This window comes from Delphinus delphis, chromosome 5 (assembly GCF_949987515.2).
Source record: "Delphinus delphis chromosome 5, mDelDel1.2, whole genome shotgun sequence".
Lineage (NCBI taxonomy): Eukaryota > Metazoa > Chordata > Mammalia > Artiodactyla > Delphinidae > Delphinus > Delphinus delphis.
Genome location: NC_082687.1, coordinates 96,248,797 through 96,261,731, shown reverse-complemented (window position 1 = coordinate 96,261,731; position 12,935 = coordinate 96,248,797). Strand labels below are relative to the sequence as shown.

General features: G+C 41.3%; 1 protein-coding gene across 2 annotated transcripts; it reads right to left on the bottom strand.

Annotated features, from left to right (window-relative positions):
* Positions 1-9,153: 9,153 nt before the first annotated feature.
* FGFBP1 (fibroblast growth factor binding protein 1) lies at positions 9,154-11,988 on the bottom strand. 2 transcript variants are annotated; one of them, XM_060011785.1, is made up of 2 exons: positions 11,883-11,988; positions 9,154-10,239 (listed from the first exon to the last, which is right to left on the bottom strand). In XM_060011785.1, exon 2 carries the CDS (start codon positions 10,217-10,219, stop codon positions 9,506-9,508), a length of 714 nt encoding a protein of 237 aa, XP_059867768.1. In that variant the 5' UTR covers positions 10,220-10,239; positions 11,883-11,988; the 3' UTR covers positions 9,154-9,505. The 2 variants fall into 2 exon arrangements, with proteins under 2 accessions (XP_059867768.1, XP_059867769.1); XM_060011786.1 differs by having other exon boundaries at positions 9,154-10,243; positions 11,883-11,972.
* Positions 11,989-12,935: the final 947 nt, after the last annotated feature.

Below are 12,935 nucleotides of genomic sequence, written 5' to 3'. Positions count from 1 at the left end.
AAGCTACAGTGCTGGACACCCTATGCCAAACAACTAGCAAGAGAGAAACACAAGCCCACCCATTAGCAGAGAGACTACCTAAAATCATAATAAGGTCACAGACACCACAAAACACACTACCGGACGTGGTCCCACCCACCAGAAAGACAAGATCCATCCTCATCCACCAGAACACAGGCACCAGTCCCCTCCACCAGGAACCCTACACAACCCACTGAACCAACCTTAGCCACTGGGGGCAGACACCAAAAACAACGGGAACTATGAACCTGCAGCTTGTGAAAAGGAGATCCCAAACACAATAAGTTAAGCAAAATGAGAAGACAGAGAAAAACACAGCAGATGAAGGAGCAAGGTAAAACCCACCAGATCAAACAAATGAAGAGGAAATAGGCAGTCTACCTGAAAAAGAATTCAGAGTAATGATAGTAAAGACGATCCAAAATCTTGGAAATAGAATAGCAAAAATACAAGACACATTTAAAAAGGACCTTAAAGAAGGAAAAAGCAAACAAACAATGATGAACACTAAAATAAATGAAATTTAAAATTCTCTAGAAGGAATCAATAGCAGAATAACTGAGGCAGAAGAACGGATAAGTGACCTGGAAGATAAAATAGTGGAAGTAACTACTGCAGAGCAGAATAAAGAAAAAAGAATGAAAAGAATTGAGGACAGTCTCAGAGACCTCTGCGACAACCTTAAACGCACCAACATTTGAATTATAGGGGTCCAAGAAAAAGAAGACAAAAAGAAAGGGACTGAGAAAGTATTTGAAGATATTATAGTTGAAAACTTCCCTAATATGGGAAAGGAAATAGTCAATCAAGTCCAGGATGTGCGGAGAGTCCCATACAGGACAAATCCAAGGAAAACATGCCAAGACACATATTAATAAAACTACCAAAAATTAAATACAAAGAAAAAATATTAAAAGCAGCAAGGGAAAAACAACAAATAACGTGCAAGGGAATCCCCGTAAGGTTAACAGCTGAAACTTCAGCAGAAACTCTGCAAGCCAGAAGGGAGTGGTAAGGCATATTCAAAGTGATGAAAGGAAAAAACCTACAATCAAGATTACTTTACCCAGCAAGGATCTCATTCAGATTCGAAGGAGAAATTAAAACCTTTACAGACAAGCAAAAGCTAAGAGAATTCAGCACCACCAAACCAGCTTTACAACAAAGCTTTACAACACCACTAAACCAACTTTACAACAAAAGCTAAGAGAATTCAGCACCACCAAACCAGCTTTACAACAAAGAACTTCTCTAGGCAGGAAACACAAGTAAAGGAAAAGACCTACAATAACAAACCCCAAACAATTAAGAAAATGGTAATAAGAACATACATATTGATAATTACCTTAAATGTAAAGGGATTAAATGCTCCCACCAAAACACATAGACTGGCTGAATGGGTACAAAACCAAGACCCATATATATGCTGTCTACAAGAGGCCCACTTCAGACCTAGGAACACATACAGACTGAAAGTGAGGGGATGGAAAAAGATATTCCATACAAATGGAAATCAAAAGAAAGCTGGAGTAGCAATCTCACATCAGACAAAACAGACTTGAAAATAAAGACAATTACAAGAGATAAAGAAGGACACAACATAATGATCAAGGGATCAATCCAAGAAGAAGATATAAGAATTGTAAATATTTATGCACCCAACATAGGAGTACCTCAATACATAAAGCAAATGCTAACAGCCATAAAAGGGGAAATTGACAGAAATGCAATCATAATAGTGGACTTTAACACTCTGCTTTCACCAATGGACAGATCATCCAAAATGAAAATAAATAAGGAAACACAAGCTTTAAATGATACATTAAACAAGATGGACTTAATTGATATTTGTAGGACATTCCAACAAAAAACAACGGAATGCACTTTCTTCTCAAGTGCTCATGGAATATTCTCCAGATAGAGCATATCTTGGGTCATCAATAAAGCCTCGGTAAATTTAAGAAAATTGAAATCATATCAAGTATCTTGTCCGACCACAATGCTACGACACTAGATATGAATTACAGGAAAAAATCTGTAAAAAATACAAACACGTGGAGGCTAAACAATACAATACTGAATAACCAAGAGATCACTGAAGAAATCAAAGAGGAAGTAAAAAAAATACCTAGAAACAAATGACAATGAAAACATAACAAACCAAAACCTATGGGATGCAGCAAGAGCAGTTCTAAGAGGGAAGTTTATAGCAATACAATCATACCGCAAGAAACAGGAAACATCTCAAATAAAAAACCTAACCTTACACCAAAAGCAATTAGAGAAAGAAGAACAAAAACCCCCAGTTAGCTCAAGGAAATAAATCAGAAAGATCAGAGCAGAAATAAATGAAAAAGAAATGAAGGAAATGACAGCAAAGATCAATAAAACTAAAAGCTGGTTCTTTAAGAAGATAAACAAACTTGATAAACCATTAGCCAGACTCATCAAGAAAAAAAGGGAGAAGACTCAGATCAACAGAATTAGAAATGAAAAAGGAGAAGTAACAACTGACACTGCAGAAATACAGAGAATCATGAGAGATTACTACAAGCAACTATATGCCAATAAAATGGACAACCTAGAAGAAATGGACAAATTCTTAGAAAAGCACAACGTTCTGAGACTGAACCAGGAAGAAATAGAAAATATAACAAGATCAATCACAAGCACTGAAATTGAGACTGTGATTAAAAATCTTCCAACAAACAAAAGCCCAGGACCAGATGGCTTCACAGGCAAATTCTATCAAACATTTAAAGAAGAGCTAACTCCTATCCTTCTCAAACTCTTCCAAAATATAGCAGAGGGAGGAACACTCCCAAACTCATTCTATGAGGCCACCATCACCCTGATACCAAAACCAGACAAAGATGTCACAAAGAAAGAAAACTACAGGCCAATATCACTGATGAACAGAGATGCAAAAATCCTCAACAAAATACTAGCAAACAGGATGCAACAGCACATTAAAAAGATCATACACGATGATCAAATGGGTTTATTCCTGGAATGCAAGGATTCTTCAATATACGCATATCAATCAATGTGATACACCATATTAACAAATTGAAGGAGAAAAAACATATGATCATCTCAATAGATGCAGAGAAATCTTTTGACAAAATTCAACACCCATTTATGATAAAAGCCCTGCAGAATGTAGGCATAGAGGGAACTTACCTCAACATAATAAAGGCCATATATGTCAAACCCACAGCCAACACCATTCTCAATGGTGAAAAGCTGAAAACCATTTCCTCTAAGATCAGGAACAAGACAAGGTTGTCCACTCTCACCACTATCATTCAACATAGTTTTGGAAGTTTTAGCCACAGCAATCAGAGAACAAAAAGAAATAAAAGGAATCCAAATTGGAAAAGAAAAGTAAAGCTGTCACTGTATACAGATGACATGATATTGTACATAGAGAATCCTAAAGATGCTACCAGAAAACTACTAGAGCCAATCAAGGAATTTGGTAAAGTAGCAGGATACAAAATTAATGCACAGAAATCTCTTGCATGCCTATACACTAATGATGAAAAATCTGAAAGAGAAATTAAGGAAACACTCCCATTCACCATTGCAACAAAAAGAATAAAATACCTAGGAATAAACCTACCTAAGGAGACAAAAGACCTATATGCAGAAAACTATAAGACACTGATGAAAAACATTAAAGATGATACAAACAGATGGAGAGATATACCATGTTCTTCGATTGGAAGAATCAACATTGTGAAAATGACTCTACTACCCAAAGCAATCTACAGATTCAATGCAATCCCTATCAAACTACCAATGGCATGTTTCACAGAACTAGAACAAAAAATTTCACAATTTGTATGGAAACACAAAAGACCCCAAATAGCCAAAGCAATCTTGAGAAAGAGAAATGGAGCTGGAGGAATCAGGCTCCCTGACTTCAGACTATACTACAAATCTACAGTAATCAAGACAGTATGGTACTGGTACAAAAACAGAAATATATATCAATGGAACAGGATAGAAAATGCAGAGACAAACCCACACACATATGGTCACCTTATTTTTGATAAAGGAGGCAAGGATATACAATGGAGAAAAGACAGTCTCTTTAATACGTGGTGCTGGGAAAGCTGGACAGCTACATGTAAAAGAATGAAATTAGACCACTCCCTAACACCATACACAAAAATAAACTCAAAATGGATTAAAGACCTAAATGTAAGGCCAGACACTATAAAACTCTTAGAGGAAAACATAGGCAGAACACTCTAGGACATAAATCGCAGCAAGATCCTTTTTGACCCACCTCCTAGAGAAATGGAAATAAAAACAAAAATAAACAAATGGGACCTAATGAAACTTAAAAGCTTTTGAACATCCAAGGAAACCATAAACAAGATGAAAAGACAACCCTCAGAATGGGAGAAAATATTTGCAAATGAAGCAACTGACAAAGGATTAATCTCCAAAATTTATACGCAACACATGCAACTCAATATGAAAAAAGCAAACAACCCAATCCAAAAATGGGCAGAATACCTAAATAGACATTTCTCCGAAGAAGATATACAGATTTCCAACAAACATATGAAAGGTTGCTCATCATCACTAATCATTAGAGAAATGCAAATCAAAACTACAAAGAGATATCACCTCACACCTGTCAGAATGGCCATCATCAAAAAATCTACAAACAATAAATGTTGGAGAGGATGTGTGGAGAAAGGGGAGCCCTGTTGCACTGCTGGTAGGAATGTAAATTGATACAGCCACTATGGAGAACAGTATGGAGGTTCCTTAAAAAATTTAACATAGAACTACCATATGACCCAGCAATCCCAGTACTGGGCATATACCCTGAGAAAACTATAATTCAAAAAGAGTCATGTACCACAATGTTCATTGCAGGAGTATTTACAATAGCCAGGACATGGAAGCAACCTAAGTGTCCATTGACAGATGAATGGATAAAGAAGATGTGGCACATATATACAATGGAATATTACTCAGCCATAAAAAGAAGTGAAATTGAGTTGTTTGTAGTGAGGTGGATGGACCTAGAGACTGTCATACAGAGTGAAGTAAGTCAGAAAAAGAAAAATAAATACCGTATGCTAACACATATTATGGAATCTAAAAAAAAAAAAAAAAAGGGTTCTGAAGAACCTAGGGGCAGGACAGGAATAAAGATGCAGGTGTAGAGAATGGACTTGAGGACACAGGAAGCGGGAAGAGTGAGCTGGGACAAAGTGAGAGAGTGGCATGGACATATATACACTACCAAATGTAAAATAGACAGTTAGTGGGAAGCAGACATATAGCACAGGGAGATCAGCTTGGTGCTTTGTGACCACCTCGAGGGGTGGGATAGGGAGGGTGGGAGGGAGATGCAAGAGGGAGGAGAATTGATGATATATGTATATGTATAACTGATTCACTTTGTTATGAAGCAGGAAATAACACACCATTGTAAAGCAATTATACTCCAATAAAGATGTTAAAAAAAACCACAAACTATCCTTATATTTAAAGCTGCTTTGAAATGGTTTTCTCGTACTTGAAACCAAAAGCATCCTAACTAATGTATTGGATCTTATAAATTTCTCCAAATTTAGTGTGCACCCAAATCACCTGGGGATCTTATTAAAATGCAGATTTCAACGTAATAGATCTGGAATGGGGCCTGAGAATCTTTATATCTGACAAGGTACCAAGAGATGTCAATACTTCTGGTCTGGGACCACACCTTGAGTAGCAAGGTTCTAGACTGATCTTATTTCCTTATATACTCTCTCTTTTCTTCTTATATCTTTGATTTAAAATTTTTTCTGGGGTATTTCCTTGTTACAATGTGTTTTTATTGTATTTTTCTTTTTTTTTTTTTAACATCTTTATTGGAGTATAATTGCTTTACAATGGTATGTTAGTTTCAGCTTCACAACAAAATGAATCAGTTATATATATACATATGTTCCCATATCTCTTCCCGCTTGCGTCTCCCTCCCTCCCACCCTCCCTATCCCACCCCTCCAGGCGGTCACAAAGCACCGAGCTGATCTCCCTGTGCTATGCGGCTGATTCCCACTAGCTATCTACCTTACGTTTGGTAGTGTATATATGTCCATGCCTCTTTATCGCTTTGTCACCGTTTACCCTTCCCCCTCCCCATGGCCTCAAGTCCATTCTCTAGTAAGTCTGTGTCTTTATTCCTGTTTCACCCCTAGGTTTTTCATGACATTTTTTTTTCTTAGATTCCATATATATGTGTTAGCATACGGTATTTGTCTCTCTCTTTCTGACTTACTTCACTCTGTATAACAGACTCTAGGTCTATCCACCTCATTACAAATAGCTCAATTTCGTCTCTTTTTATGGCTGAGTAATATTCCATTGTATATATGTGCCACATCTTCTTTATCCATTCATCCGATGATGGACAGTTAGGTTGTTTCCATCTCTGGGCTATTGTAAATAGAGCTGCAATGAACATTTTGGTACATTATGGTACATTTATTATTATCATTAATAAATCAAGATATCTTTTAAAAAAAAGAGAGAGAGAGAACGGGGCAAAGCCACAGTCACATACAGCTGATAAATAATGGTTGCTACCCTTTGCTTATTGTGTTACAAAAAAGAAAACTTACACTTTGAAGAATTTACATAAGGAAGTTCTGAGCTACATCCACAAGCCATTCTTGTGCCATGGACTTTAGACGGTCAGATGTGTAGAATACCCATTGTGTAAGCCATGGGGCACTGGGCGCTTTAGATTTATTGACCAATGAATGTGTTACAACAGCTCTAAAGCTGATTTCATTATCCCTGTTAAGAAAAGTTTAACGGTAAGGTGATTCATTAACCTGGGTAATTGCAAAGTCTGAAGATAGAGCAGCTTCTGGATTGCTTTGGTTTAAGCAATCCAATAATACTATCAATAGACTTTTATTATTATTATTCTGCTCCCCGTTGTTGCCCTTCCTTTCTCCCTTCCTTCCCTCCTTTTTTCTTTCTTTCTTCTTCCTTTTTCCAGCAGTGTTATCGTCATCCAAATGATTCTCATTGTTGAGATGAACTTATTGGATCCCAGAGGGTTAAATAATTGGCTCAGAAACCTTAGTTGGGAGAAGTCAGAGGCAAACCTCTAGCCCAGGTCCAGCTGACTCCACCACGTTGGACAGACCTCCTCCCAGCTCTGCCAGTGGCCAAAGGCCAGTAGTGAACCAGAAGAACCAACAACTTCAGTGCCTGGAATGGAATATAAGATGGCTTTCGGTCTGGTCTAATCGGTTCTCCAATATTTATGTCACCCAGACCAGACCAGAGTTATTATTTAATGACCCCTGGAACTGTTTAACCGTCTTTTCCTATCTCAGGAGATGTGTGAGTAGAATTGAGATGTGTGAGTGAGGGAGCAGTGGCCACAAGGTTGACAATCTGTGTAGACCTTCAAGGGAAATGTCCTTCCCGTGGTGTGGCTAGAGGGAGCTTAGGGAGGATCTGGGGTGGTGGTTCAGTTCTCTTGAGAGTGGGAGTCAGGTTCACAGGTCAGGTCCTGGGTCCTGCCCTGCAATGACACTACCATCTTTAATGTTTCTGAACACGCCAAGCAGAATCCAGTCATTGGAATATAAGCACCACTAAGATAGAAATTTTTTTGTTTGCTGTTATTTTCATCCCCTAGAACCATACCTGGTACATAGTAGGAGCTCATAGCTCATTAATTAATTTCAGAACATTTGCACTGACTGTTTATAACATTCTTACTCCACATAGTCACCTGGCTTGATTCCTCACTGCATTTGGGTCTGACCTCAAAAGTCACCTCCACCGAGAGGCCTCCCTTGACCATCTCATCTAAGGCTGGTGACCATCCATTGCTTTCACCCCTTTCTCCCCCTTGACTTTTCCTCTCTGTCACTTGTATATTTGTGAGTTTTTGGTCTCTTTCCCCACTGGTAGCTCCATGGAGGCAGAGCGTTCATCCCTGGTGCACTACTGTCTCTCCAGCCTCTAGGACAGGGGCTGGCAGAGTTGATGTACAATAAATTATGTGCTGGGTGAATGAGTGAGTGAATGAATGCACTCATACTCCATGGAAAGTGCTTAGCACAGTGCCTGGTGCACAGCGAGTGAGAGAGAACTATTAGTGTTGATGATGTTGAGGACGATATCCAAATGTACTCTGAGGTGGTCACACTCTGGGTGGTCATTGACAACCCTCCATGTAGGTCCTGGTAGGCTGGTGAGTGTAGGAGGCCCCTCTTCCACTCCATCTGCCATTCCTCCCTGACATCAACTCTATAAAGACTCCAGAGAACAGTACTTTTACCAACTTCTCTTCCTCACTTTTTGTTCTTTGTGGAATTGTGACACGACACTGGGGCTACATCCTTTTCTCTCCCCAGGTCTTGAATTTAAACCCCTTGAGATCTTTCAGACTAACATGTAAATGACTAACAGCAATGTCACCCCTGCATCCCACCACCTTCTACCCATGTGGCCTTTCCCATCTTTTAGGATTTTTCTCATCTCTTTGCTTTCATACCTGTGTCATCTGCCTAATGTGCCTCCATTCTGCCCATTTCCTACCTAAAGATACTCTCTCCAAATTCCAACCCCAGTATCACCTCTTCTGTGAAGCTCAACCTGAGATCTTCCAGAAATTTCTGCCTCTTCTCTCTGGTTTTCCACCCTGCCTTTCCCCCTTGTATTGGAGTCTTCATCTCAGGGCACTGTACTTACCTAGACCCATCTCCCCCAGGCCTGAAATGAGCTCCCCGAGGTCAGGAGTCCCACATATGGCAAGTGGTCATGGGCAGCCCGGACTTGAATCAGAGGAGGGTGTTCCTCTAGCCTGGGTTCAAATCTTGCCTCCCCTCTTACTATCTGTGAGCCCCTGACAGGTGTCTTCATCACATTATGCTCCAGGTGTCCCACTTGAAATCAGTTCAGTAAGTATCAAATACCACAGACCAAAGCATGAAAGTATGAAGATAGGGATTCAGGAATGGGCCACCTTATGGGATGATTTGGGATGAGTGATGAACAGGATTTTTTTCTCTACTGGTATATGAGGACCAGTTTATGAGTTCATTGGAACCAACATAGAGAAACCAAACAATGGTTGAACATATTCCTGAAAAACGCACAGAGCTTTATTACATTTGGTAATTGGGCAGAAAGAGCATTGCACTGAAATCATCACTCTGACTCATTCAGCTCAAAGACTGGTCCTTACTGCTCATAGAAACATAGCTTTGTGGGCCATGGAAGCATAGAGAGGTCCACAGCCTCTTAAAATCACATGTAAGGAAATGAATATAAAACAAATTCCAAAATACAGAAACAAAAATTATAAAATCTGTTTAAATAATCCATTGCACTCCTACAGCACAAATGTTCATCTTACAGGGAACTGGGAGATCTTTACAGCATATGGAAGGGCTTTGACGTGACACCTCCTAATGGATTCTGTTCTCTTTTGACCTCATTAGCATGAACTGCCCTGTACCATGGACATGAAGAATTTGCAGAAAGAGCTCCAGGACTCCCCACAGTACTCCAGGGCCGTCTTCCTCTGGTTTACCAAGTCTGGGTCTTCCACACACTCAGGATCTTTGGTGTTCATGGTCTGGGTCTTTGCTGGGCTGATGGGGGTGGTCACTTTGACCTTGCTCTGCTCCTTGGGAGAGGGCTCCGTTAACTCCTGGCTGGGTTTCTTGATCCTAATCAGAGTGGAGTTAACCAGCTTGAGGTTGGATTCTGGAAACTTCTTTCTGCACACCCTGGTCTTCAGGATGCTCTTGGCATCACCACAGATGACCTTCTGCGAACGCAGATTCCGGCCAATTTGTTTCCAGTAGGCATTCTTTTTGTCTGATTCTAGGCATGAGGTTGGATTGCCGGTGAAGAAACAGGAAAACTCGTTGTCCTGTCGGGTACATGCGACCTTCAGGGCAATGCCCTCCTCCTGCTTGGTCACCACCCATTTGCAGTCGGCATGGTCTTGGGTGATGAACTTGCCTTTGGTCAGGCGCTTGGGTGGCTGGCTGCTTGGTTCAGTCTGGGGCGCGCCTAGAGTATGCAGTTTATCTGGGCCGACTTTGCTGCCCTGTCTATTCCTCCCTTCCTTTTTGGCCTCCACCAAGAGCATCGGAGCAGCCAGAAGGAGGAAGGAGAGCAGGGCGAGGCTGTGGATCCTCATGGCTTCAAATTGGTGGGAACCTGTCTGACAAAAAGCAGGTGAGTCAGTGCTGGGCAGCAGTCCAGCAGTACTAGGCTGCGAGATGACCCTCCCTCCAGCCTGACACATGGCTGCCTGCTTTGGAGTGGGATCAAGGAACCTTCTACTTCCTGGACTTAGTAGACAAGCAGCCTGTGTATTCACATGTCTGCATGACTTGAGTCTTGAATGTCAGAAACTTCCTACTCTTCACTCATTCTTCCCCACCCTCTGAACCTCATTAACTCTCACTCCCTCATCCACTCAGTTACTCCTCACTCCTTCATTCACCAGTCAGTAAGCATTCATGGGGCACCTACTACTGGCCGTGCACTAGACTAGATGTTGAATTTATCAAGGTGAATAAGAAAGTTTCACATCTTAAAAACTTAGAGGTAACTCTTTGGGGAATCTAAAGAGCATTGATCAGGAGTCTGTCCCAACTGTGTCCCCAACTTGATCTTGGCCAAGTCACTCTCCCGCTCTGGGTCTCAAATCTTTATCTGGAAATCAAGATGCTGGATGAGATAATTGTCAACTCTCTTCCAGCTGCAGTGGACTGAATTTCTATCTCACTGTCCTACACGGACTCAGATGACCACACAATGAGAAAGGACATGGTAAGTGACATGAAAGGTGATGCTTGACACAAGGTTAAACATGCATGAGGCTTGGACCTTCTGAGATGGGTGGGTTTGTGAGGAGGGGTATCTGGGATTCAGTAAGAGCCTAAGGAAAGGCATGAAGGAGGAGTAGGTCATCCGAATTGACTGGGCAAAGTGAACCAGGGGAATAGAGGTGAATTTCTATCACAGCATTTAGACTGTTGAGGCACTGTGCTTGGCATAGAGAAAGTCCTCAATCAATGCTTTTAAAAATAAATCATTTTATAAATAGGATGACCTTAGCTGCTACACTAAACTGCATAGATTTTATCAGGTGGGTAACAAAAACCACATTTCAAAGAAGAGAATTAGCATTTCTATATGACACCAGCTACGTGCCAGAGCCCTTGACCTGTATTTCATTCTCACCTTGTTAATTAGCACAAGAGCCCTTCCTGGTAGGTAAAAATCCATCACCACCAGGCAACAGATGTGACAGTTAAGGTCCAGACTGGTAAATAAATTGCCCAAGGTCCCACAGTGGGCAGGTGACAAAGCTGGGACAGGCAGCCAGAACTTCTCTCTCTGGTCCTTTATGCCACCCCTCCCTCACTGCATACCTCTTGCCTTCACCTTACTCTGCCTTTCAGAAAATATTGGCAAGAAATAAAAAAGCAATTATGAACAACTCATTTGGTTTGGCTTAGTTTATGATGATAACTCATGTTATCAGTGCTCCATTTGAAAAGAATACAGAATTTTGTTTAAAAAGAGGCAGTTCTAGGTCTGATCTCATTCTACCCTGGGCATATGGCCTCTCTTTAGGACTGATAAAGGGGAGACAGTCACAGACTGTGAGCTTCCGAAATGAAGCTGGGATGGGAGCTAGGGATATTCGATAAAGACCCACTCATTCCTCACGGCATTGGGACTCAGTCCCCATGTGTCCGTGAGGGGATCCAGACCCCAGGAACCTGAGGTCCTCATGGGAGCTGGAAGGGGGACAGGTAATGAAACTCTTAAGAAAGCCAGGCTCTTACCTTGTTCTGAGTTTGCAGGTCCAGTACGATCCAGATGTAAGAGGGAGCTTGAAGGCTTACTGCTGTCTCATCTGCAGTGAGGCAGTGAAAGTCCTTTATATAAGAGCCCAGGGAGCAGGGTTTTTACAGCTCATATACTTGTGTAGCTTTATTCACACTCCTCCCAGCCACACCCCTTCAGAGACAGCCAGTTCCTGCAGGGAAAGTGGTTGGTGTAATCCTGTGGGAGGCGGGTTACGTGCATGGCATTAGACCTGGTTCTTCCAAGCCCTTTCCCTTTCCCCTGGCAGCCAGTTGAGGACAGCTCAGCCTTGCAAAGACCCTCCATGAAGGGATGAGAATCCCAAAAGAAAAATCTGTGGGGGAGGTTATAAACAATAGGTCCATTTTACTCAAAGCTTTCCCTTAATTCTTATCACAGCCCCTCCATGATATGGTAACATATAATTCATCCCATTTTACAGATGGAATATTGGAGCTTGGAGATATTCAGGGCTGGTCCAAGTTCACAGGACCAGGGGGATGTGGAGCCTAGAGTTTAAAGCCTGGACTCCTGGGCCCCACTGTCTGATCTCTTCTTACCCAGCACTCTGTAAACATTCGGTGAATGAGGGACTGAGCTGGGGAAGCCATCTCAGTGTCTGAAATCCTGTTTTCTCTGAAGCACCTGAAGTTACTGTGTGGGCAGAGGAATCCTCAGGCCCTGAGAGGCTGGTAAAGAGGAAATTCCTGATCTGGGTTTTTGTTCAAAGTATTCACCTTTTGGTCACGGGTGGGGACCTCACTCTGGTGAGCCTTCTCTAGGCAGAGTCTAGTAGCAGGATAACCTCGTGGAACCCTGGATACAGCATTTATTTAGCTGTGATCCTGACTTCTCTGACCCTCCATGTGTTCATGTATTGATAGCTGACAATAACAGTACCTCATTTAGGGTTTCATACTAAATTATGTAGGAGGCTGAGCTATTAACATCAAGTGAAGCAGAACAGATATGGTGCATAAGATGGCCTTCAGTTGTATTCTTTAAAAACAGATATATTTTGTTTCCATGTT

Excerpts from the sequence above, each read along its gene's own strand:
- FGFBP1 (XM_060011785.1), bottom strand. The coding sequence starts at position 10,219 with ATGAGGATCCACAGCCTCGCCCTGCTCTCCTTCCTCCTTCTGGCTGCT.